General features: G+C 37.0%; 5 protein-coding genes and 1 pseudogene across 5 annotated transcripts; 2 read left to right on the top strand and 4 right to left on the bottom strand.

The window, feature by feature from the left end:
* Positions 1 to 62: 62 nt before the first annotated feature.
* Positions 63 to 3698, bottom strand: LOC121239165 (pentatricopeptide repeat-containing protein At1g12620-like). Its single transcript, XM_041136321.1, is given in 2 exon segments — positions 63 to 2406; positions 2409 to 3698. Coding segments are annotated over 2 exon segments (2664 nt in total). The 5' UTR covers positions 3619 to 3698; the 3' UTR covers positions 63 to 952.
* A 1895-nt stretch (positions 3699 to 5593) lies between these two features.
* LOC121239743 (FCS-Like Zinc finger 3-like) lies at positions 5594 to 6726 on the bottom strand. Its single transcript, XM_041137049.1, has 2 exons — positions 6425 to 6726; positions 5594 to 6122 (listed from the first exon to the last, which is right to left on the bottom strand). Exons 1-2 carry the CDS (start codon positions 6547 to 6549, stop codon positions 5930 to 5932), a joined length of 318 nt encoding a protein of 105 aa, XP_040992983.1. The 5' UTR covers positions 6550 to 6726; the 3' UTR covers positions 5594 to 5929.
* Positions 6727 to 10637: 3911 nt separating this feature from the next.
* On the bottom strand, positions 10638 to 13196 carry LOC121239706 (ATP synthase subunit delta', mitochondrial-like). Its single transcript, XM_041137005.1, has 2 exons — positions 12714 to 13196; positions 10638 to 11107 (listed from the first exon to the last, which is right to left on the bottom strand). Exons 1-2 carry the CDS (start codon positions 13179 to 13181, stop codon positions 10763 to 10765), a joined length of 813 nt encoding a protein of 270 aa, XP_040992939.1. The 5' UTR covers positions 13182 to 13196; the 3' UTR covers positions 10638 to 10762.
* A 5533-nt stretch (positions 13197 to 18729) lies between these two features.
* On the top strand, positions 18730 to 20191 carry LOC121239705 (E3 ubiquitin-protein ligase ATL4-like). The gene is made up of 2 exons (XM_041137004.1): positions 18730 to 19992; positions 20024 to 20191. The coding sequence occupies exon 1, from the start codon at positions 18916 to 18918 to the stop codon at positions 19936 to 19938; it is 1023 nt and encodes a 340-aa protein (XP_040992938.1). The 5' UTR covers positions 18730 to 18915; the 3' UTR covers positions 19939 to 19992; positions 20024 to 20191.
* A 1140-nt stretch (positions 20192 to 21331) lies between these two features.
* LOC121239426 lies at positions 21332 to 23368 on the bottom strand (annotated as a pseudogene).
* A 1337-nt stretch (positions 23369 to 24705) lies between these two features.
* On the top strand, positions 24706 to 27602 carry LOC121238060 (10 kDa chaperonin 1, chloroplastic-like). Its single transcript, XM_041134918.1, has 7 exons — positions 24706 to 24868; positions 24992 to 25050; positions 25267 to 25317; positions 25945 to 26010; positions 26137 to 26184; positions 26376 to 26405; positions 27322 to 27602. Exons 1-7 carry the CDS (start codon positions 24787 to 24789, stop codon positions 27388 to 27390), a joined length of 405 nt encoding a protein of 134 aa, XP_040990852.1. The 5' UTR covers positions 24706 to 24786; the 3' UTR covers positions 27391 to 27602.
* The last annotated feature ends 292 nt before the right edge of the window (positions 27603 to 27894 follow it).

The raw sequence follows: 27894 nt of genomic DNA, 5'->3' as shown, positions 1-27894 counted from the left end.
TAATTACTGAAGTCGCCAAAAATACTGGCTTCAAACATCTTTTCTGCAAAGAGAATCACAAGTCAATCAAAGATGAAGGATGTAAGATTCTTATTTCACAGGCAATTTAAACCATGAAACCAAATATTCAAAATAAAATAAAAAAGAGGCTCAAAACTATAGTGCATCAGCTCTGCCAAGCCTAAGGTCGGCAACATGTCAACTTCTTTTGGCAGCATGAAAGGCATCACCAAATGGCTACTTGCCGAAGACATTCAAGCCCATTGTTGGTCATCAGCTCTGAGGACCTAGCCAAGTCTCGGTAATTCATTTCTGGATCCATGCCAATTAAGCTTTCTTCTCATTCAAACTAGACTGAATTGATCTCGGCTTTCCATTTGGCCATAAGAAATTCAGATGTGTATAGATTTCTGCTTCTCGTTGCAAACAGGAAAAATATACAGACAAGCATAATGGAAAAAGCCACCGGCTAAAACTTCCACACCAACACAACTCAGCTGAACAAGAGGCATCCTTGTATTTTCTTTGATCAGATGAATTCATTTCACGGACATGCTCTGCAGAGCTAAAATATTGAGCTGAACAAACAAGTTTAGAGGTTGTAAAAATTTTGCCCCGGGGTACTACAATGGCCACCATTGCATTCTTGCCTTGGCGGCAATAAAAAAGTAGCCCTTATTTCAACTTGACACGAACCATCTCTTTTCATTGTCTTTACTAAATCATTCTTTTCATTTCCTTTCTGCCGTAGTGGAATCAATTTTAGTCAAGTCCAACCTAGTCTCGATAGGAACCAGCTCAACCCAATGACTTCCCCTAATTGATGCTACTTCCAACTTATCACCACCATTCAATTCATAAAATGCCCTCGTACCTTGAGAATAGCTTGCACCACACTCATGATTACAGAAGATTCCAGTCACGACAATGGTAATGCTATCTAAGTCAACTTTCATGCTCCACCAAAACCATTTCCAATTAGTTTAAGAGAATTCTGATTTGTATCTCTGTGAGGTCTGTTTCTATAAAAATAATCATATGTAATGTACATGAGGAAATCCAGAAAGAGGTTCTTTGCAGATATTTCTCTGAAAAGCTCTTCATCTTCTTGTATATTACTGTAGGCCCTGTCCATTATCCTAAAGGTAATTTCATCAAAATCAAATGAAATCTCACTCAACTTCTGACACCACATTAAGGCCCTCTCAGGCATCCCCTGCTTGCAAAAGTGAGACAACAACACATTGGTTGTAACTACATTTGGAACAAAAGCCATCTTAAGCAGTTTTGCAGTTAAAATCAGGGCGCGATCCAGTATATCACTACAAATGCCATTAATGATGGTGTTGTATGTTACTGTATCTGGAACAATACCTGCTGTAACAAGCTCATCCAACATCATTACCGCTCGATTCATTTTTCGACTGCTGCAGAAACCATGAATGCGAATATTATACGTAGTGATATCTGGGTCCCAGCCACTGGCATACATTTTATCCACAAGCTCATCTGCACGAACCATATCGAATGCTTTACAAAAACCACCAATCAAAGTGTTGAATGTGACAATATCCGGGTACAACCCGGTCCGCTGCATGTCCATGAAGGCATTGATTGCTGACTTCATTCTACCCTGTTTACAAAGCCCATTAATGATCATATTGGTGGTAAATATATCTGGAAGAAGTCCCTTTTGCCTCATCCCCCTCTCCAATTTTAATGCTTCATTCAGGTTCCCATGGTTCACAAACCCACCAATCAAAGAATTATATGCAAAATTATTTGGCACAAATCCTTTCCTTGACATTTCTAAGAACATATCATATGCCTTCTCCACCAGACCTGCTTTAGAAAGTCCATCTATAAAGGCTGAAAAGGCAACAGCATCAGGAGATACCCCTCTTTCTGCCATCTCATTCCACAAACTCTGAGCCCCTTCCAGATCTCCTATCTTGCAATATGCATCCAAAAGCACTGTGTAGGCCACTTTATTGATGGGAAAACCCTTCTCTATCATCTTACACAAGAGCTCTCTGGCTTCTTGCAGGCTCCCGTTCCGGGACAAACCCAGTAGCAAAGAACTGCATGTGGAAGATGAAGGACTTAAATCGTATCTAACCATAGTTTCATACGTCTCGTGGGCATTTGCTCCTAACCCAGCTCTGCTATAAGCTGCTATAATTGAGTTAAAAGCAATCACGCTTGGAGTTATTCCTTTCTCAAGCATATCCTCTAAGAACTCTGTGCCCTCGTCCAACCGACCTGCCCAGCACAGCCCCGCAACTGAAATATCATAGAGTGAACAGTCCTGGAACAATCCTGGAACAGATAGATCCCCTAACAACCTGTCACCATCCTCTTGTCTTCCATACTTGAAATGCCCTGCAACCAAAATATTAAAGGTTATCCATTAGGAGATATGCACCTCTTCCTCATTTCTTCATAAAGCATGTTTGCCTGATCGATGTCCCTTGCCTTAACATACCCATCCAGCATAGTGTTATATATAGTGGTAGTCAGAGAGACACCCATATCTTGAATTCCATCAAAGAGCTTCCTTGCTTGCACCACATTTCCCTCCTTACACAAGGCATTTACCACCATATTAAACGTTACAACACTCGGCTTACAACCCCTTGCGGACATCAAATGCACCCAACTAAGTGCATCTGATGTCCATCCCCTTATGCAGTATGCATTGATCACAATGTTATACGTAAAATCATCGGGTTCACACCGAAATTTCCCCATCACATGTAACAAACTCTCTCCAGTTCTAACCATACCTTTTCTGCAAAAGCCCAGAATCATAACGTTAAAAGTATAAGTAGAAGGGCAAGGACCCCTACAAACCATATCCCTAAACAGCTTCCACACACTACCATAATCACCAACTCTAAGCAACAACATGAATAGAGTTGAAAGGGCCGATAAACTCGGCGTCAATCCTCCCTTCCTCATCCTATCCAAAACCCCCAATGCCTCCTTATCCATTTCCACATTCACAAAGCACCTCATCAACGTGTCTAGAACCGAGTAATCGGACTCATATTCATGGTGACCGTTCCACATAAATTGCACCAATTCCTCACTCCTTCCAGCCCCAATTCTCTTAATTATCCACGAGACCATGTCTTGTGCGAGAAACCGAAGGTCCTCCGCTGCTAAAATATGCGCAGCAACACAACACAACCGGACAATCCCCTCGGAACAATCCCGAAACGCGCATTTAAAGAAGGCAAACGCGGTTTCTCTGTTTCCAAACAGTTTCATTATCTTAACTAAGAAACAAGGGCAAAAATTTTGCGAAAATCCCCTCAATACAAAGCCTTGTTGCTCTTTGATCATCTTGGATAACCCTACAGCTATTCTTCGCCGCTCATTTGAATTAATGGAACCAAAACCACTCGAATTCGAAGCGGTACGAGGAAAAAATTGTTCCAAAAAATCAAAACTTTGATAACTATAAGTCGAATATGAAGAGTTAAAGGGGGCAGATTGCGAGGGTTTAGGGGTTTGGGTTTTGGGGAGAAGAGTAAGATTGAAAACAGCAAGGGTTCGAGATGGAGAATGTACCTTGAGAGTGTTGCGCACCACGCAACGCACATTAGCAGACATCCGCGGGTGCCGCGGATCGTGGTCGGAGAGGCTTTTTTGCACCGGAAGAATGGTTTTTTTTTTTTTTCCTTTTTTTGGGGCGAGGGTGTGGTGGAGGGGGGTGTTTGGGGGTCGGGTTTTGCTAAAACGGACCTTTTCTTTTGAAAATGTTGTGAAGCAATGGGCCTAACTCACGCGACCTTATGGCATTGGGAAGTACATGGGCTTGCCTTATCATGGAAGTGGTTTAAACACATGAAGAAAAATTCAGATTTTTATCATCTTAAATTTATTATTGATATGTTTTAAATTTGACAGTCATAGATTAAAGAGTTGTATTATATAAAAGCCCCACTGTATATCATTTAAAAATATATAATTTTATTTTTTTATTATTATATTTTATATTTAATAAAATATAAAATATAATAATAAAAAAATAAAATTATATATTTTTAAATGGTATGCAGGATGTAGGGTTATGTTTAGAATTCTTTTAAATTAAAGAATGCATTCAGCACTTCTAGTATGCATTAATATCCAGGTCTCTATTATGATATAGCTACTCATTTCTTCAATCACTTCTAATCATGTACAGAGCCGACTATTTTATTAATGACAGTCGGTATATTTTACTCGAAACTAACATATCATATATAGAGGTAACTCTAACGATATGGTCCGTTTGATAACACAATTATTTTTAGATATTTTTAAATTATTTTATTATTATTTATAGATGATTTGAGATATTTAATATGCAAATAGAACCAACCGGAATGAGGGATATGTATCTTTTCCAGAAGTTTTCTCCTCTACTTTCTAACGTTTACGCCTTAACGGCGTCATGGAAGACTTCTAGCTTTTCCTCATTTTTTTTTTTTTTGTAAATTTGCTTGAATTTGATGATCAGAATACACCCACAAATGCTCGCTAGTTGGTACAGCCATGCCATCATCCACTACCACCTAAATTTTGGAGATAAGCCCCCACACGCCACTTATTAGCTCAAAAACTTTGTCAAAAAATCTCTTTTACACCTTTTTGTGACGTCTCTAATGATCTTGAACAATAACAACAAACAATCAAAATATTAAAATGATTTGTAGAAGTTATAAATATATGTCTTTCTTCATATAAAATAGATTTTATTTTAAAAAGATGTAAAAAAAAATTATTATTTATTAGCGGGATTTACTTTTTTTCAACAGCAGTGTGTCACGTGATCCTTGCCTTATATCATTGCTACCTCTTTACATCTTTCTAGCCCACACGAGAGCTATTATATGCGTTGGATCTTAATTGCCTCAATCCCAGTCGAACTCTCCTAAACCGATATATCACTCAATATGGCTTCTTCGTTGAGACTCACATTTAAGGTGATCTAGCCAATGATCCAAATTCCAAAGACACAACTTTGGATCAAACGTACGTACGTGATGTTAATCACAGCTTGGCAATAATAATTAGTATATGATAACAAAATCTGAGACTTTACTTTGGCCACGGCTCATAATTTCTCTGGTGATCGATCGATCGATCGATCCATCTAACAGTCAAAAAGACTATGCAACACAAGGTAAATCGCTGCTTTTGAAACTTCATCGATGACAATTATTCCTACTTCATGATCAACAGTGACATTTGTTGAAACGCCTCTCTTTCTCTCTCTCTCTCTGCCAAGTACTTCTTTTGAGTTGAACATGCATGAGTAAAGAGATGCAGGAAAAAAAAAGGGTTGATTTTATATTGAAATAACTAAATATTTGATTTTAATGATTCAGAATGACAGTAAGTTACTTTTGCCATTTGTGAAGCCCTTTTGTGAGCCAGTTTTACTGCGAATAGCTTTTTCCTTCTGGAGTTTTGACCTACAGTAGTACTCTTTATGCTAGACACAAAAACTAGGGCAAATACTAAATAGCAGCCCCTTGAAGCCAGCAGGAGTTCTACACAAATGGATTTGAAGGAAGAAACCCAAAACTACAGTGTTTAATTATTCGAGAAAAAGTCTCTTAATTGATATTCAATCGCCTTAAAATTTTGGAAAGAAAAGATTTAAACAAGATCTGATTGCACCAAAAAAGCGCAGCCGAGTTTCCGCTGGGCGCTTCCTCCTACGCAAAATCTCTGGTGGGCGGGCATGCATTCTCTTAGGCCGTGTCAAACCCGCATTGATCTATGCATGCCCACCGCTTTCTACTGCTTTACAAAGAGTAGACTCAGATCATCACATCTAGCTTTGTCCTCCACGAACTTTCACGCGGATTTTTTTTTTTTTTTTTTCCCTAAATCTGAAAGATCCTCTACTCTGCTATATAGCATGTAGAGATTAGGCCACCACAAGCGTATTCGTCCGTACAGTCTTGCTTGGAGTGGAATCCTTGTTGGTGTCTGATTTTCTGACGGTTCTATTTGAAGAAGAGGCTGAAGAAGGAGAAAGATTCCAGCTCTTCTTCTCTTTGGCTTCATCAATCTCTATCTGTTCGTGCCTGCACTCTTTGCTACAGAACGGTGTGTTCCCTCTGCAAAATTTCCCGCACACAAATACCCATCAGAATCTATTCTAAATAATCACAGAATTCAAAGAAACTGTTATTTGGAAGTACTGGGATTATAGCAACTTCACGAGTTCAGATTCTAACATCTCTAGGTTCACAGGATCTATACTTTTTCATTACAACATCGTGAAAGCCGGGCAAATCCAATCAAATTAATTTATGTGTAAATAATTGCGTGTAGAAGAAACCAACATCGGAGGATTAAGATGATCAAGAAAGTGTATGAAAATCGTGATGAAAAAACAAATAACAAAAGGCAAGCTAACCTGTACATGAAGATGTCACTATTCAAGCCTAGCGGTTTCCGGCAAAGGAAACAAGCTTCAAGGAAGTGGGACTTGTTGTAATGATCTTCAGATTCCTCGGAATGGAACATGATGCCCGGTCTCATAGTGAAGAAACTATAGAGATGCGGATTCTTAACTCACAGAATTAACAAGGAAAAAAGCTAGGATCTTTAGAGAGTGAAATGAATGCTGAGAGGGAGGAGAATACACAGGCAGAGTGGCCCAATATAAAGACTTTAACAGGTTGCCTTGACTTGTTAAAATCAGGTGCTACATGAATCACTGTGGACAGATGGTCTGCTCCAATTAGTTTCTTAATACTGTTAGTATTCATCATTTCTACCCATCACATATTATATATAAATAAATAATAAAGAGAAGAATTCAATAAATTTAAAACAATTAAATAAAAAAATATGATATGCAATATATGAAGACGATGAATAAGTTAAAAGGTTTTTTTAATAAAAATGAGTGGTTTTGGAGATTCAGTGGGAATGAATCCATTGGCTGAAGTACATGCATCTCTCTGTTTTCTTTTCTTTTCTGTTTTTGGGTAAGTTTTTGTTTTTGTCCTTTTGCCCTTTGTGCAGTGCTTTTTAATGCTTGGTCCCTTCTATGTTGGGTATTTGTGGTACAGCCATGAAGTTTAGTATTTGGGTTCACTTCACCTAGACTCTTGTAATAGAACACTTCGATACCCATGGAGATCTAAGACCAATGTTTAGGTATTAAGAATAGTTTTCCGTACATTTATTTCATAGCTCGATGTAATGGGATTTCGTAGTTACAGAACGATGGAACTTTTTATATTTTTTTCTTTCCTCCCTCTTTTCCAGATTTAATCTGGATTAAAGGACACAAATTGCTTTACTCAAAGTAGACAAAGTGGGAATCTTTGCTTTTCCTAGACATATTTTAATCTCAACCAGAGCATGTCGGGCGGCATTGAGAGGTTGAAAAGTAACAACACGGAAACTTCCTCAACTTTCATGTTCCCTGCCCTCGTCAACTACGGTCTAAACTGGTTAAAAAAAAAAAAAAAAAAAAAAAACACTACTATCCAAACTCAAATTCACTTTGTCCATCTTAACAAAATCTCTTACATTTTAATCAAAGAAATATTTTAATTGCAAAAATACTTTTTAAAAATAATTTACAAATTATTATAGTTTGATATGATATATTAAATAATAAAATTATTTTTATTATAAAATAGATATAACGAATCATATGAAATCATATAAACTTATGAGTTTATTTTGTAAAATATTTTATATAGTAATAACACTTATTTTTTAATAATTTTGTTTCAGAACTAATTATTTGTTTCGAGGATTTATTGGCAAATGTGGACTTAATGAATGAGTTATTGTATTCTCTAAAAAAACAACTTGTTATTCTTTATAAATTTTTTAAAAAATTCACATATCTAGCATGTCGTATTTAAAAAATTAAAATTCAAAAATTTAAATAATAGAAATGAGTCTCACCTAAAGTACATATTAATACTATATGTGCTGATTTATAAATAGAGAGAATAACGGGCGATTAGGGAAAAATTGGGTGGCGGGATATATAAATCATGAAAACATCTATGCCAATAATTTGAGTTAATGAAAATCATAGGGAGGGGGTGGCAAAATGGTCCCCTCACGTCACACCTCATGATCTCTCTAGACTCCACATGGACCGCTCTAAGACGTCGTTTTCCCCAACTGGGTGAATAGTGAACCGTGGGCCCCGCAAACCCCACCACCCAATGGAAAAAGAAACAAAACAGAACAAACAAACAAAAAAAAAAGAGAGAGAGAGAAATCATATAAAAACGCCAACCTTGGAGCTGAGTTGGTCCGGGACCCACATCCTCGGAAAAACAAACAAACTGGGACCTACGTGACGCACGGCCGTGCTGGCTCTTATTTCCTAGTGGGCCCACTAGGTCCTTGTCTGCCGGCCCCACAGCCACTGCCCGTGTCGCCCGGTCACCCCTGTCAACCCGTCTAACGGCTAAGTCCTAACGCCCTCTTCTCAGTGCCCGTCACACGTGCACCCTTCGTTTTTGCACCAGCGCAGCACGCACACAATTATTGCACGTGCAACGTGGCACCCGTTTAAACGAAGCAAAACAAAAGCGACACAATTTCCCAGTTCTATATTTCTTGGAGCTGGCACGCTATCTTAGGTAAGTGGCATCGACGGTGGAGATTGCTCCACGGTACGAAGGCTGTGATGGGCTTCATAATTCACAAAGCTCATGTGAGCTTAAAAACAAGTCAATAATGTAATGTGAAATTATTGTCTTTTTAAATTATTATTAGTAATAATGAGATGCTTCCTGGTTATTTTACTAAAAGTGAGTCAATGGAGAAATATCTATTTTTTAAAAAAAAATAAATAAATCATTTTTAAGCATTTATTTAATCAAAGAAATTTAATTTGGACATGTGCTCAAGATCAATTAAATTCTTTTGGGATCCCTTTTAGATATCATCACGATTTCGCTGTTATACAATCTATTACTTCTAATTTTAATAAAGATAGTTGAAACTTGAGCTTCTCAAAAAATGACCAAAAGAGAACTTAGGAGGGATTTTTTTCTAAGAAAGATACGCTTCTCCTTTTTTTTTTTTTTTTTTTTTTTTTTTTTTTTTTTTTTTTAAGTTACCAAATTAGAACTTGTTTAAAACCATTGTGTGAGAAGATGACCAACCACTTGAAAAGATGTTTGGGTTTATTGGCCCATCCCATTATTGTCCTGATAGGTCGACGTCCTCTATTATTTTTTGTTTGACGTTAAATCAATAAAATGAGTCGAGATGATTTTAAATAAAAATTAAAAATTAAATAAAATATTATTTTTTAATATTATTATTATTATTTTAAAATTTAAAAAAATTAAATTATTTATTATATTGTGTATAAATTTAAAAAAATTATAATAATAAGATAAAATTATTTTTATATCCAAACGAAACTTTAGACTATATTTGGCTAGTGTAGACAAAAGGTTTATTATTATTTTTCTACTATTTATATATTATTGACATCATTTCAGCATCTAAACATGGCCTTAATGATCACGAGACCGATCAAGCCATTTCAACGGGTGTCTTTACGAATTATCACATACCATCATAGTTATCGTCATCTTATGAAGGTGGGTCACAGAACAGCCCTGCATAGTGTGGTTGGCCCTCGTTTCAAAGAGGGAGCCAGCCACCCGTTGCAGGGATTGGGGTGGGACTAACAGCAGTGGTTTGCCTTCCCCTCAACTAGTGGTCCAACTATCCCTACTTCTCTTGCGTTTTTTTTTTATGATTATTTATTTATAGAGAGGGGTTTCAATCTTTCAATTGAATGAATCAGCAATTTTTCGGTCGTAATAGCTCTCTAAGCTGTTCACGCTCTCTAATCATTTTTACAAGTTCGTTTGTTTCATTTTGTAAAAAAATCTCGGATAAACTCTTGCTTCTTTTTTTTTTTTTTTTTATGGTGAAGGGGGAATTTTTTTCTAACTTACGTCTTAATAATCTCTATCATTATTTGCTGTTGTAGTATATGATCAATCATTAATTACGTCGATTCTACAAATCATCTGCCAACGACAAAAACAGCTGAACTTTATGCGAGCTACAAATATCCATCCTTTTGTTTGTCTGTTTGTTTACATATTCCAGTATAAAATTGACTTGTAATGGGCTTTGATAACATGACAATTATGCACTGAAAATAATATGTGAGGTGTTTAGGAATGTGTCAATCATAACAAAATACAGTTTGGAATTCAAAAGCATATTCTGATGTAGTTTCCAGTCTAAGTTATGTTCATAATTCAAAGGTTTTGTGGGCAACAGGTCAGTTAACATGTTTATAATTCAATTAATCAATTAACCATGTGAGCTAACATGGTTATTGGGAGTTTAATACGTCTCTTAATGGTATAATTTATGAACATTAGACATGAGGAGGATCCTGTTGTTGGAAGAAGAGGGTCTATGAAAGAGTATCAGAACAGAACACAAGGAAGAAGAGATGAGAGGAGGTTATTTTAATCTTTAAATCAAAAGGAGAATAGAATAAAAGAATGGAGGCAAAAATCCTCGTTCCTTGGAAGTTCTGCTCCAACTTTCTGAATGCCAGAATTCACATTTCAAGATTATTTCCACCAAACCCACATTCAACGCAGAAATAAAAGAACCAAATGTCTGGAGAAATATTGGCTCCAGGAGAAAAATCAGTCATTGAGGGTAGCCATAAAGAAGTAAAAAGTGACAAAGTGGCTAGATCAAGAGGGGAGCACAAACACAAATAATATTAACCTGTCAGAGCAGAGTTGAGAGCACTATGCATATCAACTCCAATTTGAGCTTCAGCTTTCTCCAAGTCAGTTGAGGCTGAGCTCAGCTTCTGTGTGAACTCTGCGAGCCCCTTCTGGACAAGAGTTGGGTCAATTTGATCAATAGGCACAGCCTCGATGGCAACAACATCTGCATATGAGTTTGCATGGATGAAAGCAAAGCCACTGCTGATGAAATACTTGGTCACTTCATTCCCTTCATGCACTGACAGGACTCCGGGTTTCAACTCTGCAATTGTTGCAACATGTCCGGGAAGAACACCCATTTGCCCCGTTGTTGCTGGTATTATGACCATGTCAACCTGTAAAGACACAAACACCAAGAACCTGAAAAACATGATTATTCCCTTATTAAGTCCTACATCTTTCAAGCAAACTTCTTCAGCTTTTTATTCTTTTGATTGGCAGGTTATACACACACCCCATGGGTGTTGAACTCATGGCCTAACCTTCCACTCCATCCTTATAGGGGAAGAGTGGTCATTTGAGCTCACGGGTTACATTTTTCAAGCAAATTCTCCTTTCATCTTCATAATTTGCAAAGAACTACCACGGATATTAAGGTCCAAGGAAATTAAATTGCACTATAACTGTTATCAACATTCCTTTCATAAAAAAAAGGGTGGACACGATGACCGTCTTATGAATTGGAAAGAATATTTTTTCTTTTTCGATAAGTAGGAAAACTACATCTTTCTAACATGAATAATGTATACATATAATGTACTTATAAAAAGAATAATGTCTGGTTTTAAGGTATTCCCCCTCGCTCGCTTAGAGTTACCTAGATAATATGAAAAATCCTAAGCCAAGCTAATATGCTAGAAGTAGTGCTACCAAGATTCAATAGTTTTTTTCAAGTGACAATATAACGAGGATCAGCTATATGTCCGAACAAATTATATGTGTAACCCCTAGGGGTTGGCTCAAGTGGTAAAAGCCTCGGTCTTGGTGGTATGCTCCCTCCAGGTCTAAGGTTCAAATCCTCTTGGGTGCAAACAATTTCTAGGGACCATCAGATTGTGGGAATTTTACCTTGAATTATCCGAGGTGTACTTGTGGAAAACTTATTGCCGAAGGCCTGTGCACCCCTGGGATTAGTCTAGATTTTGTTCCCTGACATCCAGTGCCAATAACAAAAAAAATTATATGTGTATGTCTATGTGTGTGTGATCCTCTGATCGGTACCAAATTATAGAAACAACATACTTAAGCAAATTTACTTAATGATAAGGGGGAATGAGAGGAAGTTTTGTATCAGAATAGTTTGTGGATTATTAACCTTCTTCAAAGGAACGCGAAAAATAGAATATTTAAGTCGAGTAACGATAGATACAGTCGTAAATGCATAGCTCCATGCAATCATTTTGAAAAAGAGTGAGGTCTACTATTAAAAAATTAGTTCTTTTTCATGTAAATCTATATTTACTTACTTTTTTTCAAAGGAATTGTAAGATGCTTGTACACTCAATGACTCAAATATCATTTCTCATTTTTGTCTCCCGGGTAAAACTTGAAGAATGGTGACTTGCAAGGAAGAAAAAGACTGAGGACTCTTTATAATCCAAAAAAAAACCCACAAGTAACCTATTCCCACTTTCTGAATATCCATACTTTCACAAGGATCGCATTGTTAGATTTACTGACCCAAAGCCTCGTATTTTAAGGACAACAACAAGTTTGATATTCAACATTCGAATTAAATTAATGCAAAAACCAATTTGGAATCACAGAAAAAAAAAAATCCAAAAAAGCAATCCATCAAACTGACGCAAAAGGCGTACTACTCGACCTCGAAATAAAAAATAAAACGAAACCCACTCAAATTCACATCAAAATAAACCAAAAGCGCAGAGATTTACCCTATAATAAAAGAGACTCGGGAAGAAGAATCTGGGCGAGACTGACCTCTTTGGTGGACAGCTCGGAGGCATACGGGAGCACGAAGTTGACGGTGAGCTTGGAAGGGATGGAGGAGGGAGTGGGGGGGCGAGGTTTCACGAAGGCGATAGGGGTCTTGGGGGGTTCTATGTTTGGTACCACTTTCTTCCAGGCCTCCACGAAGGTGGAGTCCGCGGTCGGAGCCGCAGGGAGATCGGTCGAGAATGGTCGAACCCAGGACCTAGAGGAGGAGAGAAATAATGATCGGGCCAAGAGGCAACTGGCTCGGCGGAACATGGTGTGAAATTGTTGGGGTCGCTCGGCTCTCGCAGGATCGGAGGGAGATGGTTCGGGTCCTGCTGATTGGGTACCTCGAGCAAATGCAGGGGAGAATATAGGGGAAGGTTGGTCAGTGACAGTGTCGCACAGAGTTTTGGTAGGGCCTGCAAGTGGGCTCTTATGGTCCAGCCTATTTGTGCGGAAGATGTTGCCCATAATCCAAATGTCTTTACCAACCTACATCCGAACCACATTTTTAATAAGTCTACTTCCTCTTTTAGGCCCAGTTCAACCTTCCTACTATTTATACAAGAACATGGCCCATCAATCAAACAAAAATAGTGGAAATTACAATTGAGAAATGTTTTAGCCTAAAATAGATTACATAAAAGTAAATGTACAAAGTGATGTATCTTGATGTGATACATTATATTATAAAGTTAATTTTATTGTAAAATAGATTTAATGTACTACATGAAGCCACACTAGTCTGTGAATTTATTTTTATGAGATTTCTTTATGGTTGTAATACTTTTAATTACAATTTAGTACCACATCATCTTACATAAGTTTGTAAAATAAATTTTTATATTTTTCTTTGTTAACTTCATATTTAAAAGATAAATTAAATGATCTTCTCATTCGCATTGGATTGATTAAACAAGAACGAACCAGCTTTTGCAATTCACAATGCAGGTTTGCTTTTAAATCTTGGGAACAACTATATCCGTTAAACAAGCCATATGGGTTACTTTAATATTAAAGGGTACCATGATTGCATTGGCGTGCCTACTGCCTTCTTTTTTTTTTTCTAATTGAGCTACATGTATTAAAATTTAATTTAGTATATGAATCGTAACAATGAACTGCTAAGGGAGTCAACCAAACGACACATGAAATGATGAAAGAGTGTTTTGTCTCTGGGGATCTTTGTCCTGCTTGTTGTATATGTGCTTCCCCTGTACCATTAATGTTTACAGAAAAATCAAAGAGAATAGCTTTTTTGATTCACATTAATAAAAAAGACCAACATCACAGCTTTCCAAAGCATGCCAAGAGTCCAAAGGAAGCAAACACTGAGGACACTGGACAGAGCCGGCAGCCATTTTTAAAATTAATAGTGTACCTTCAGTTTTCAACTTTCTAATATTATACATGTTTTGTCAAGTATTTTAAAGCTAAAAACACTCTAAAATTCATCAACAAATAAAAAAACCCTTTTCAGTAACCATGTCTCGATCAGAGGGCCCATCTCCACCTTAGATGGAGTATGTCAATCCCAAGTCTAATGACTTGGTTGTTCCAGTGGATTCAGCTCACCTGATTCAATTACACCCATCTCTCTCTCTCTCTCTGAAGTTTGTGCTGATCTTGAACGAAGTCTTTTGGTACATCTTTACTGCAGAAAAACGAACCGGGCAAATATCGTGTTGTTTCTTTCTTATGGGTTGATTTTCAGCTCTAAAGGGATTAAAGCACGATGATGATCTTCTTTAACAAGTTGATGACATTCATCATATCATTTCGGTTTACATCAATAAAGTTACCAACATGAGCATAAATGGCGAAAAATACTCTGGATAACTCGTTAGTTCTGAAGAACGCATTGAATACCTGCACTGCACTGCCGTTGTCCAGAACCGTATGTTATTTACCTTTGAAAGATAATGAATTGGGTGTGAACCCTTGGATGCATATATCTTGCAGTAAGGCTTATAATTATATTACTGCGTTTTCTTTCTGGTTCTCATGATTTGTCTTTGTCGTACATCATTGATTGTTTTTCCAGACAAGGATGTACTCCAAAGCTCAAATTCACCCTTTTTTTTTTTTCTCGTTCTCAATAAAATCATAGATTAATCTAAGTGGTTAAAAAGATACAAGATTCTATGAGGTAAAAGTCTCCAACAATCGTCTCAAGACAAGCAAAAGCAACACTAACAAATAAAAATAAAAAAAGCGGGTTATCGAATTAAAAGATTTATTCTAATCCATATTCCGCAAAGGGAATGCTGCGTAAAAGCGGTTACATTATCTGATAAACAGACTAAAAAATTATAACTAAAAGTTGCAGTTGAAAGTAGTGTGCTGCATTTTACTAATCTGGTTCAGTTGAGGAAGACTATCACCACATTTTATCTTGATCAATGGTTACGGAAAACAGTAACACGGGGGAATATCAATCTGTAGATAAATCGATACATAGGCGTAAGATCACCATCGGCTATGGTGGCACGTGCAGATCACGTGTCACACTAGAAAAAATAAGAACACTCGAATGTGAAAGACCCGAAGCCGCTGACCCTGGTGGTGCTGCGCATGGCGACATATGACTCCTCCTGGCATGGCGGCACGTGGATCTCATGCGCACTGTAAGCCGCATGTGAGACAAACGCACCACTCTTTTGGACAATATTCTCCTACTGTCCGACAAATTGGCTGTTGAGGAGTTCGATGGTGGGGCGCGTGGTAGCCGTGGAAGATCGAAAAGCAGCAAATCAAAGTATATAGGTGCTATCACCGGAAAGCTTGAAAAAAAAAACTAGAAAAAAACCTATAGACAGTGCTGACGATAGCTAGTTGAGCGGAGGGAGGGAGGAGCCAAAGCTCCAACCCCCCTAGGCGGCGAGATTGTGATCATTGGCTGTTTGGGTAGAGAGAAGCGGACTGGAGACAAAAAAGAGAAATTCGGCTCTTTAAACAACTAAGCTCAAATTCACTTTAATTCAATATTGCATCTCCAATCATATGTTATTATTTAGTGATTTTGCTATAATCATCATTACTTAAGTGAAAAAACATGTAAACCTTTGAAAACCTTTTTTTCCCTTCTTGAAGATCTGAAGATCTAGGAAGGCGATGCCATAAATCAGTAGGGGGCAAAAAAATTAAAAGGACAATACAAACATATTGAATATATATGAAAGAAAAATTGCTCGAGTATCGATAAGTATTAACCACAAAAAGATTCTTTAAAAATAAATTTATAAACTGATGTGACTTCTTATAATATGTTATATTTATTTTACAATAAAAATAATTTTATAATTTAATGCACCACATCAAATCAGGTCAGATTATAAATTTATTTTTATAAAATTTTTTATCATATTCCATTAAAATTAGCCTGGCAAGTTATAGCCAAAACTATTGTTCAAAGACAGCAAGAAGAACCCAGCTGCAGATCCAAAAAGCAATGCAATTTTCTCGGACACAATGATTCTATATTCTCTTTGAAACATACCAAGATTGTCAAGAAAGCAATCTCAATGACAAGTGCCAACTGCCAACCCACACACAAAGGGAGCTGAGAGAGAGAGAGATAGCATGTGACGTGAGTACAACATTTAAGATAAGATATATACTAAGTAATAATGTAATGATGATGATGATGATATTAGTATAATGAAAGGGGATTATGATATGATCATGCTGCTATGTGGTAACACTAATTAATTCCATAATGAGAGTGACATGCCTTTATTGTACTATTATTATTATTATGGAATAATGGAGCCGGCTTCTTTTCTTGGTTTTGCTATAAATTCCTTACATATATAATAATAATAATAATAATAATAATAATAATAATATAGCCTTGGATCTGCCTCTCTTATTCTTGTACGTACTATGTTTCTCCTATGTACATGTTCTATTTTGCTTCTTCTTCCGTATAGCAGAACTTCACGCAGTAGGTGAACTAATTAAACAACTAATAATACCAACCATATTTACGGCTCCGTTTATCAAAACACAACCAAAATGAGACATTTTTCCTTAGAAAGATTAATTGGGATACCATTCATTTGAATTCAATTTGTATAATACCTTAGTCTTAATGTTGAAAAAGACACAATATTAACTGTTCACTCGTAACAATCCAGACAAAATTTTAGTCGCTAGTAGACTTATAATTAAGAGTAATGTTAGATATAATTTTAAAATGTGCAAACCTCCGCGCATTCATTTTTTTTTAAAAAAATATTGTACACTATTAAAAAGATATTTCTTGACGTGGTTTCAAATTTATTCAATTTTTTTAAAAGGGAAAACTGTATAGAGCTTGCATATCTTAAGAATGCAAATATAATTTTTAATAATTTAAAAAAGTTAAGTCAATGTTATAATTAGACTTATTATAATTTTTATAAAATATAATAATCCATTCGTCTCAAATAATGTGGGGATTTCATTTACTACATTCAAATACTTTATCCGACCTTATAGTATGGAATGCGCATTGTGTGATATTATACAATGGGAAATATTTTGTATCTATTTTTTAAAAAAATAAAATAAAATCTAAACCTTTTACTACCATAAGCATTTATGTTGGTTCTAGCGGAAAAATACTGTAAATTTTCAAATCAAAACTTTAACGAGGTTCTACACAACTAGAACAGAATGCTTATTTTATTTTATTTTATTTTTGTGTTTTTTATTTACCTTATTAAGTGAAATTGGTTGAGAATATAAAATCAAAAATGGTACAACTACTTTTTAAAATCCCCAAATCTAAAGGAATTATGGTCATTGGAGGTGGATGAAATTGTTAATAATCTTCATTTTCAAATCACAAAATATTATTTTGAGGCATAAAAATATTTCAAGTTTTGATGCGAAGAAAAACAGATAAATAAATTACGAGTTCGCTAAATACAGTTATGAATTGTACAAGTATCACACATTTCTTTTTAAAAAAAACTTTATCATTGAAAGATTATTATTTTCTTGTAAATAACGTATTTATTATTAGTTTTTTAAAATGTAAATAATATTTCTCATAAACTAATGTTATCCAATTCCAATCAAACTAAACCCTCCAAGAGTCCCAGTCGTCGACAAAGGATGAAATGAAGGAACTCAAATGGCCCACACAATAACCAAACGGTACCTAAGCCATGGGTGTCACTCTTTTATTAGTTTATAGCCTCCATCTCTCTCTCTCTCTCTCTCTCTGTGAATGGAATGAATGCGCCGGGCAGAGGCAGAGGCAGCGGCACTCGCATTTACTATTTGTATCCACCGCACTGGATCTACTCAGATTTCAGAGCTCCACACCACCACCCATATAAAATTCAAGGAAAATTGTAGACAACCGAACCCACCCCCATTCAATGAGTTTCGGTTCACCCATCTCGAACCACCCATCTTCTTTCTTTATACATTAAAATTTATTTCCGAATTATATTACTTTAAAACCGGAAGAAATATAGGAAATAAATATACCCCATTTTCGAAAGGAAATGAAATTTTCTCATACTTTTTTGGATTTGAATTTAGAAGTTTTAAAAGTGGTTTTAACAGTCCAAATTTTTTTTTTTAAAGAAAAAATTGTATACTTGGTAAATTTATAAACAATGCTTTAAGCACTTAAAAAAAAAAAAAAAAAGAAACTTAAAATCCACTTTTTTAAAAAAACAATAAATTAAAGTTTTTGTTAATAAATCTTTTTTTTTTTTTTTTATAATCGAGGGTGTCCAGATCAGTTTACGCGTACCTCGATTAATCTCACAGGATCATAAAATTAATGACCAGGTAAATTTCTAGTGGTACTAAGGTGACTCAAACTAGTGATTATTGGATAGCAAACTTAGGACGAAACGGATCAATTGAGCTACTCCTTAAGGCTAGATTTTGTTAATCAAATTACGATAGATAATGTAAAATTATCGTAAGTAATTTTAAAAATATTTTAGTTGCATGTTTATAAAAAAATAAATATTTTCTTAATAAAATTTAATCATTAAAAGCGCTGTTATAACCTATCAAAAAAATAAAAAATTATAAAAAAACTCACCTCACTTGCCTCTCACATTGTCCCGTTTGCACACACTTGCACACTGTCCTGTCCCTGATATTTCAGTATTGCTCGGACAACATTTATAAACCATCCTACGCGCCATTTCTCTCTCTCTCTCTCTCTCTTTAAGATTTTATTTTCTCTACGATGTCGTTTTCTTCTTCTTCTTCTTCTCCGCCGCCTCCATGGCTGAACGTCCTCGGAGGCACAGTCACAGACTCCACCGCTACCTCTGCCTCGCCACATTCGTCGTCATCCATGAAACCTAGCGTACTTGTTATCATCTTTATTCTCGTTGTCACCATCATCGCCTCCGTCTCCCTCTGTCTCCTCCTGCGCCACCTAAACCGGCGTTGCATCCGCCGCTTCTCTACCTCCACGTCCACGATCTCCACTACCACCAGCACCGACGCTGAGTTCATCTCTGCTCGCCGCGTCTCTCCTGAGAATCCTAAGAACTCATTCGTTCGAACTCTCCCTCTCTTCCACTTCTCCTCCATCACTCGCCGGTCCTCCTCCACCTCCTCTGCCGACTGCGCCATTTGCTTGTCCAAATTCGAGCCGAACGACCAGCTCCGTCTTCTCCCTCTTTGTTGTCACGCCTTCCACTCACAATGCGTCGACACCTGGCTCGGCTCCAACCAGACTTGTCCGCTATGCCGGTCTTCCATTTTCGCTTCGGAGTCGGACCTCATGAAGGCCTCGCTCGCTTCGTCTAACGGTGCAACCACCGCAGCAGGAGAGAGTTTTAGGCTGGAGATCGGAAACGTGAGCCACCGTCGAGCCGCTTCGGACACCGGCGATACGCGGAGGTCCTATTCCATCGGATCGTTCGAATACCTCGTGGAGGATGACTCCGAGATCAGTCTGAGCCACGCGCACCGGAGGAGCTTGTCGGACAAGGAGGAAAGCGGAGCTTTACCGGTTCATCCGGACATGGAGTCAACTCTAGCTTCCGAGATAGCGGCTGGAAGAAGTTGGCTGAAGGAGTATATTGATAGGCTTTCATTCTCACTGTCATCCCGCGCGTTGTCATTTCGGAGCTCCGGAAGGTTTTTCTCTGGGAGCAGTCGCCGGAGCGAGATCACCGGGATCGGAGATTGTGACCTCGAAGCAAACCGAGTCGGCGAAGAGATAAGCGAGATGTTCCGATGGCTATCAGGGGTATGATTGTAAATAGGAAATCTTCTTAGGACAATAATGAATTTTCTGAAAATTACGAAATTTTAAATAGTTAAAATCCCACTCTGTTATTTTTTTTGCAATATCCACTCCATTGACTGTTTGAGAAAATGCAAACAATTTTAACTTTGGAGAGGATATGGCAAAAACTTGAGTGGGAATAGGGCTAGAAGGGAACTTTTATTTTGTCGCTGACATTACGGGCTTGTCATTTTTCTCATAAAGAATATTTTTTGGATTTTCCTTCGGAAAAATTTGGACGGTGTTCGTTTCTATTTTTGGGCAAGGCTAACGGTTGTGATTGGATTTACAAAATTAGATAAATTGAGATTAAAATTAAAAATTAAATAAAATATTATTAGAATATATTTTTTTAATATTATTTTTATTTTAAAATTTTTAAAAATTAAATTATTTATTTTATTTTATATAAAAATTTAAAAAAAGTATAATAATTAATTGAGATAAATTGAGATTAATTACGAAAAGAAACGAGGCCTATGACTTGAGAAAAACAAAATAGTTTCCTAATATAGATTTTAATTTTATGAGTGAATTGAATTGAATTTTGATGCTTCACGGTCTGGTAGTTGATCACGTACGGTGTCTTTTTGCTGCACTCATTTATGATCCATCACCAACCATTTTAAATTTTAATGTATAGCCTCTCGCTGTCTTTGTCCATCGGTTGACCATTTTATTTGATTTGAATGAAGATATGGTAAAGTTAATCAATAATTTGATCTAAAAAGATTCAGATTTTCTTAAAAAAGTTGAATTATAACATTTATGTCAGCAGGCTTTGCAAAGTCTAACACAGAAGAATAAAAACTAAATTGCTGAATTGATAGTGTTGACTATTATTCACCGGGACAGGAGAAATTTATGGGTAGTGGCTCTTTCTTTTCGGGATTCCTAGCTTGCTGAAGTTGTTAGGAGAAAGTTGCTGAATTAATGCCTTTCAAAGATTCTAAATTTGATTAGTGTACTTTTTAATAAGTCAATTCTTGTGTTTTCCTTCCCCTTTTGTCGCTTAATACTTTCTTACCATAATGTCCTTTCGGTTTTCCTTGTCGATGATAATTAACATTATTATTGCTATAACGATTGATCTATTAGGGGTGTTAACGCTTAAAATTAGCGCAATAGTTTGGAAGGAGATAAAGATCTATTTTCGACCTAGCTAAGGTTGTTTTGGGCTTCGATTAGTATTGTGTGGAACTCCCGGTGGTGGTTCGGTACGGCTGTACGGTGGCCGTGCGTATATTCATGACGGTAAATAGTAAATAAATATAAATAAAATAAATAGAGAGATACACATATTTACGTGGTTTGGCACTAAGCCTACGTCTACGGGGTCGAGGAGAGGAGAATTCACTATAATATATTTATTTACAATCTCTCATGGTTTCTTGTCCTCACTGTACAATGGAGATCTGAGTTCTATCCTCTGATTTTCATTCTCTCGTTGGAGTCTTTGTAGTGAGATTAGAGAAGATGAAGTCTCGAAGAAGCATGGCCAAAAGTCTCTGAAGTAGTCTGGTTTTCCACTTTTTATCTTCTGTCCCCTGCTTTACGTCCCCTCTCCCTTTACTTATGTCACTTTACCATTCCTTTATGTCTACTCTCCTCTTTTTCTCTTGACACCCTGACACCTTTCTCAACTTTTTGTCCATTCCCTCTTTCTTCTTATTCTTCCCTCCTAATGAGTCTTCAAACCTTAAGTTGGGCTTAAGAAACACCATGAGCCTGTTATATTTTATCCCTTCCAGGAGTATAAAAGATTGGGCTGGAGATACCCAAAACTTCAGCCCATGCTCAACCCATCATTGTTGGTGTATGATGTCTCCATGTTCATATGTTTTCCTTCTGAAATATTTTCTTTTGGGTGGGGGAGAGGATGGATTGGATGGAAATGCTTCTTTGGATATTATTGGAAGCATTCATCCAAGTCCATGCATGGAAGTGAACCGCAACTTCAAATCGTATTATATGTGTAATGATGTTCGGAGACAAATAAACTGTTACCACTGTTGTAGCAGAAAAATATGTGGCAAGGTCAGGGATATGATGCTAAAAAACACAGCAATGCTCATCTTCTGAGCCCCGTTGCATGGAAGACTGCTTCCACTGTAGCACCCTTTCTTTTGCTTGATCCCTATGCCATGATCTTCAAGCACAAACGTAGAATTTGTCTGTCCGCTGCTGAATAGAACACACCAAAAGGAGGACTTTTTATGGAACCTAACCATGCCCACTCCCACTTGAGCATGTGATTTATTTCTCAGTAGAGATAGAGATTTCTTGTCTTTAACTAGAACATGGGGAAAGACCAGCAATGGCTCAAGATACTTCTATTGACAACCCACAATGTGGCCGATTATGGTGCTAAAAGTGGGTAGCTCTACTCCGCAATTGGGAGCAAAAACTTCGGTGAAGTTATATTCTGAAGGTTCACAGTCTACAGTGTTGTTGCTCGTGCAGTTCTCCTTGCATAATTCAAGATGTATACTGCAAGGTCATGCACCCGAGACCAGGGCTGTCGTTTAGGTGCGAAAGTTTTTGTGCAGTTCGATTCTTGTTGATGATGTCCACAAGCTCGGTTGCAGGATTTCCTGCATAATAAACATCATTTAACAACCTATGTTAGAAATCATGCAATCCAATTTGATGTCCAAAGGGGTCAGTCATCCTACTGCTAAAAGTGGATAGTTTAATCTCTCAGAAATAGAAACAGTAGTGGTGATCCCAATTGTCATGAATTCCAGTGCGATCAATTGAAAAGGACGAGGGATCCCTCTTCCTTTGATTCACTATTGCGACAAAATTACTTTTGGTTATCAAAGTTGACCTCTTGCAAACAAAGTTTCGGAATAAAAACTTGCATCCTTAGTTCATTAATTTAAGTCATATTCAATCTGATACGATGGAAATCCTAACAACAGATAACCACTGAATTAAGAGCAGCTAAAGCTCTTTATTAGGATTACAAAGATAGACCTAATGATAGTAGCAACTAAAAATAATGGGACCCCAAGAAACAAACTCTTTGGCTACGTTGAAGGCCAAACCATGCCAGAACTCCAATTCATGCCAAAACTCCTCGTAACACACCATATACTGATCTTTTGAACACAAGGAAAACAACCGTGTCTCTTCTCCAAATCTAAAGGAGTTGTGGTTGTTGAAGGTAATTTATTAAGGTCAAGCTTTCATTTTCTTTTTTTTTGGTCATGCCAGGGAGTGTAAAGAAGTAGAAGTTAATCAGAGGGCCTTTAAAGGCAAGACATCGAAAGGCAATGTGGTCTATCTAGAGCAGTCTAAGCTTTTCATGGAATTTACCTCCTGTGATCTCTATGTACTCTCTTTTTGTTTTTGATGTCGGGGAATCTCTCCAAGGCAGGGTCATAGGACCCATCCTTGCAGAGTAAATCTCAGTCCCGTGCGCCGCACCCTCGAAGGTTTTCCTACATGAAACTGGTTAAATCACTGGCTTTTCACTTAGAGTATGGCCCCAAAGAATTGTTTGTACTCATAAAATGTTGAACCTTGAACCTTAAGGGAGTGATACCCCAAGAGTAATGCCTTCACCACTTGGACCAACCCCTTGGGTTCTCTATGTACTCTTATGATTACTCCTTCTAAGTAGCCATTAGAAATGAAGGATCCTAGTCATTTTCTCTTAATATGACATTAAACTTATCTTGCTATGGTACCAGGAAAATCCAATAAATTGTTTGGGGAACGAAATCTGTTCCAATTATCCACCATCGTTTCAGGCCAAATTCTCAAGCACGCTAATTGCATTGGAAAAGTAACTGAATCTATGTAAATATCCAGTTGCATTATACAAAAGCACCAAAGTTTGGCATATGCAAAAACCACAGATGGAGAAAATACAAACGATGACACGAATAATTAAACTTGCCAAAAAGGGGAACAAAAGCCAAAATAATAACGCCGGAGGCAGATAGAAGCTTTAAATCGAATTTCAAAACCATTAAAAAGAATAGAATGGGTGATTACAGTCCCATGGTTCTTGCCTCTTGGCAGTCACAACAGCACTAGCAGCAGAGGATACAGAAAAATGTACTCATATTGAAAGAGTTTCTTCACCATTATCATCAAATGTGAACTCATACGGGTTTTGCTTTACAGGGAATCTGAGGGAGACTGGAAAGTAAAACGAGGACAGCCAAGTTTGAAAAAGTAAGGTAAAATGTTGTGCTGTGGGAAAGGAAAACAGGGTGAATTTTTTTCCTAGGAAAGTGTAGGGAGGAAATTGAATGAGTGACTACTGATATTGATTGAAGTGGTTGGGGACAAGAGATGGGAGTGGTGGTCAAGTAGCCGTTTGTGTGTTGTGTTTTGGGATTTCTTTTCCTTGAGAAATGGAGCTGATTTCAAAACGTAGAAATCTGCAAGCCCAGCTTTCACTGATTGTGTGTGTACAACTACCATAAATGAGCATTTTCATGAGCAAAAATACAAGCAATGGAAAGAAGTAATAATGCTGAGCATTGATAAGCACAGTCCGATAGCCAGGGGAGTTGGAGGTTTAAAGTCAGTTTTTTATTAAATTTGTAAAATTATTTTTAACAACATTTTTTTTCTTTTCTTTTTGATAGGAACAACATTAAAAACTAATGAAAATGGCTAAAAAGAAATGAAAATCTAGCAATTAGTTAACTTATAAGCTATAACTGTTAGACCTCACACGTGAACTGAAGCCCACACGTGCGCGATTTTAAGGCTTTAAAGGGCACACTCGCTTCAGGGGTTCAAAGCTGCCAGCCACCTGCCTCCATTTCTGTTTCTCTCTTGAGTATTTTATCCATGGCGTCTACTTTCCTTACATTACCTAAACCCTTTATATACAAACCCAGCGCGCCCTCTCTATCTGACCAGAAAACATTAGGTGCTACGCTAAGCCCGTTTCAGACATATCTTCCACTCCTGTTTTTCAATTTTTCTTAGATGTTTCATTTTTAATTTTTCTTTTTCGAATTGTTTGACTGCTTTGTGTCTGGGTCATCAATAGGTCTGCGCAGAAATTCTCTCAGAGTCAACGCCATTTCCAAGAAATGGGAGCCCACCAAGGTATTTTTGTTCTCATTGTTTCTGTTTTTCAATCTCTAAAGGTTTTTTTTTTTTTTTTTTGGTTTTGCAGCAGTTATTGCCAAATTCCTGCACTGAAATATTTATGTTTTCTTTCCTAAATTTACGGTTTTTTTGGCATAAACCTATCTGATTTTGTATATCGCAGTTGTTATTGAGGTTTTTAAGTTTTACACTAAATGCCATTTTGTGTTGCAGGTGGTTCCACAAGCTGATAGAGTGCTTATTCGTCTTGAGGAGCTGCCTGAGGTATGATGTCTTTCGTTGCTTGTGTTGTGCAAAAAATCCATTTTCACGCTTGTCACATGGTATGATGGCAAAATTGCGATTTTGAGCAACGTTTGATTTGATAGATAGTTCTAGCAATTGGGGCAAGTCTGTTTTTTCTCTCAGGAACTTTTTGTGTGTGTTGGCGAATGCACGAAAAGGTGCTTTCTAGTGCTTCCAGAAGCTGCTCGAAGTGGCCCCTAAGTACTTTATTATTTGGAACTCATTGATCTAACTTAACGTAGTCTGCATTAAACCATGTATGTTCCTTTCCAACCTTCCAAGATATGAGATATGAACATCTCTAGCAAAAGTTGATATGGACCGAATGATCTCTTGGTCATTAGTCTAGTATGAGCTGGTGTTCTTTCTGTGGAGAAAAGGAAAGATTGAAAATAAAAATCTTGGTGTTGAACAGTCATTCTACCCAGGATTTATATGAAAAAGCAAATAAAGTTTACATTCTTACCAGGATACTTGTATAGGCACTGCACGTAGATCGGCTGCATTTGGGTGCTTTATAAGTAGTGGTTGCATATAAATATACAAGAGTTGCAGTTGCATATTCCTTTGCATGTCATGCTAATGAATAAATTGTTTATGCCACAGAAATCAGCTGGTGGAGTCTTGCTGCCCAAATCAGCTGTTAAATTTGAGCGGTATCTTATGGGAGAAGTATGCCAAATGCCAGCTCTTGCTGTCTTGTGAAAACACGAATTTCTCGTTTTCCGTGTAAAAAATTGTTTCTCTGGTCCTCTGGATATTTTGACTTGCTATGTGATATTGTGATATTTGTTTCAGATTCTCTCTGTTGGTGCGGAAGTTGGGGAAGTGGGGGCTGGAAAGAAGGTAAGCAATCAGAATATGTACGGTTTTGGTAATTTTTGAAGTGAGTGGCTGTCACCGAAACCATGTTGATGCTGCGTGACCATTAACTTTCTGATGAATGAACTCTTTCTCATGCTTAATGGTATTGTTTCCAAGAAATCTCTAGTTGCTTGCTGCACATCTAACTGAAGTGAATGCTTATTTTGTGGCAGGTTCTCTTCTCAGACATAAATGCATATGAGGTGAGCCTTACTTTATTATGAAGTTATCATTTTTTATTTTTTATAAGTTATTATGAAGTTAACATGTAGCCCTTGGTAATAGGAGCCTTTGTATACCTTGGGAAAAACTCCTCATGTAATATTTCCCATGATTGTGATGTAATAAAAACTTGGTCATCATACGTTTCGTGTTAAATTGGAAGTCTGTTCTACTGCTAATAATATTAGGTTTAGGTTTACTTGTCTACATATTTCGTGCATTTACTGATGATATTCTTAGAGTGTTTTTTAATAGCTTTATTCATTTTATTAGTGGCTTCAAGCTTACTGAGACTAACAATCATAGGAATTTTCAGAATAAGGGGAAAGATGTGATTGTGATCAGATAATTTGGGTCATCTTTTATCAGGGGGTAAATATTTTTAATAACAATCCAGGAAGTCTTTTGGCCTAGCCTGAAAATTTCTGAGAATATAATGCGCATGACTAGCAGTCATTTTTCTCATGACCATTTAATCACAATAGTGTTTTTTGTTGGATAAAAACCTGCTATGTATTTAATCTCAGTGGTGGCACTGTGGTAAGCTATGTGAAGAATATTCCATTGCTGAAATGATGTTAATGTTAAATTGCTGCATGGACTCTGTACCTCGGTTGAAAAATTAGGCCAATTGATGGCGTGGGCATAATAAAAACTCAAACATTTGTAGCGATAAAAAAATAAAAATTCAAACACTATCTCAGTCCTGTGGAGTTTACTGTATATTGTCCTTAATTAATGCTCTTTTGGCGACCCATGAAAATGGATTGATTGAGTTTCACTGTTTTAACATGTGAATGTGTGGTTATCTACCAATCAGAAATTATTATTAATATTATCGTCATCATCACCCGCTTCATAATCAGTTGAAGAAAAATTATGTTGGTGCTATTTCAGGTTGACTTGGGAACGGATGCTAAGCACTGCTTCTGCAAGTCGAGTGACTTGTTGGCTGTGGTTGGGTAGTGGTCAGCAATCCGCTATTATACGAGACTGCTTCCTTATGATTCTTGGCCTATCTTGTGCACTTCGTAGTAAGCTAGGATGATGTTTTCTTCTTACCTTCATTCTGTTTGACACCCTGTGGTAGGGAAATATCCAATTCATGCTGAATTTGTCCACTACATTACTTACATGCACAAATGACATTATTTTTGTACCTGTGAGAATTTTATATTGCTGCTCAAAGTAATTGTGCCTCAAAAGCTAGCTTACTATGATTTGAAGGATACTGCCAAGCATTTACAGGGAAGTCTTCTCAAAGGATGAATCTATCATGAAAAGGCTCATGGGTAAGGATTGTTATCATGCATGATGATGGAAAATGAAAATCATTTTGGATTGTCATGGGTAGAAAACAAAGACTTTCCAAAATATTCCGTGTTCATGACACTGGTCTTAAGAATTGTAGCTACTACATGGGGAGCTTGCACACCCACACACCACACACAGACACTAATGCAGATCCAA

Source organism: Juglans microcarpa x Juglans regia, chromosome 7D, assembly GCF_004785595.1.
Source record: "Juglans microcarpa x Juglans regia isolate MS1-56 chromosome 7D, Jm3101_v1.0, whole genome shotgun sequence".
NCBI lineage: Eukaryota > Viridiplantae > Streptophyta > Magnoliopsida > Fagales > Juglandaceae > Juglans > Juglans microcarpa x Juglans regia.
This window is presented reverse-complemented; position numbering and strand designations above follow the sequence as displayed.

Coding starts and splice junctions, on each gene's coding strand:
- LOC121239743 (XM_041137049.1), bottom strand. CDS start 6,549: ATGAGACCGGGCATCATGTTCCATTCCGAGGAATCTGAAGATCATTAC. Junction 6,123..6,424: donor AGTGACATCTTCATGTACAG/GTTAGCTTGCCT, acceptor GAAATTTTGCAG/AGGGAACACACCGTTCTGTA.
- LOC121239706 (XM_041137005.1), bottom strand. CDS start 13,181: ATGGGCAACATCTTCCGCACAAATAGGCTGGACCATAAGAGCCCACTT. Junction 11,108..12,713: donor CCGAGCTGTCCACCAAAGAG/GTCAGTCTCGCC, acceptor GTGTCTTTACAG/GTTGACATGGTCATAATACC.
- LOC121239705 (XM_041137004.1), top strand. CDS start 18,916: ATGTCGTTTTCTTCTTCTTCTTCTTCTCCGCCGCCTCCATGGCTGAAC.
- LOC121238060 (XM_041134918.1), top strand. CDS start 24,787: ATGGCGTCTACTTTCCTTACATTACCTAAACCCTTTATATACAAACCC. Junction 25,318..25,944: donor GTCTTGAGGAGCTGCCTGAG/GTATGATGTCTT, acceptor TTTATGCCACAG/AAATCAGCTGGTGGAGTCTT. Junction 26,406..27,321: donor CAGACATAAATGCATATGAG/GTGAGCCTTACT, acceptor GTGCTATTTCAG/GTTGACTTGGGAACGGATGC.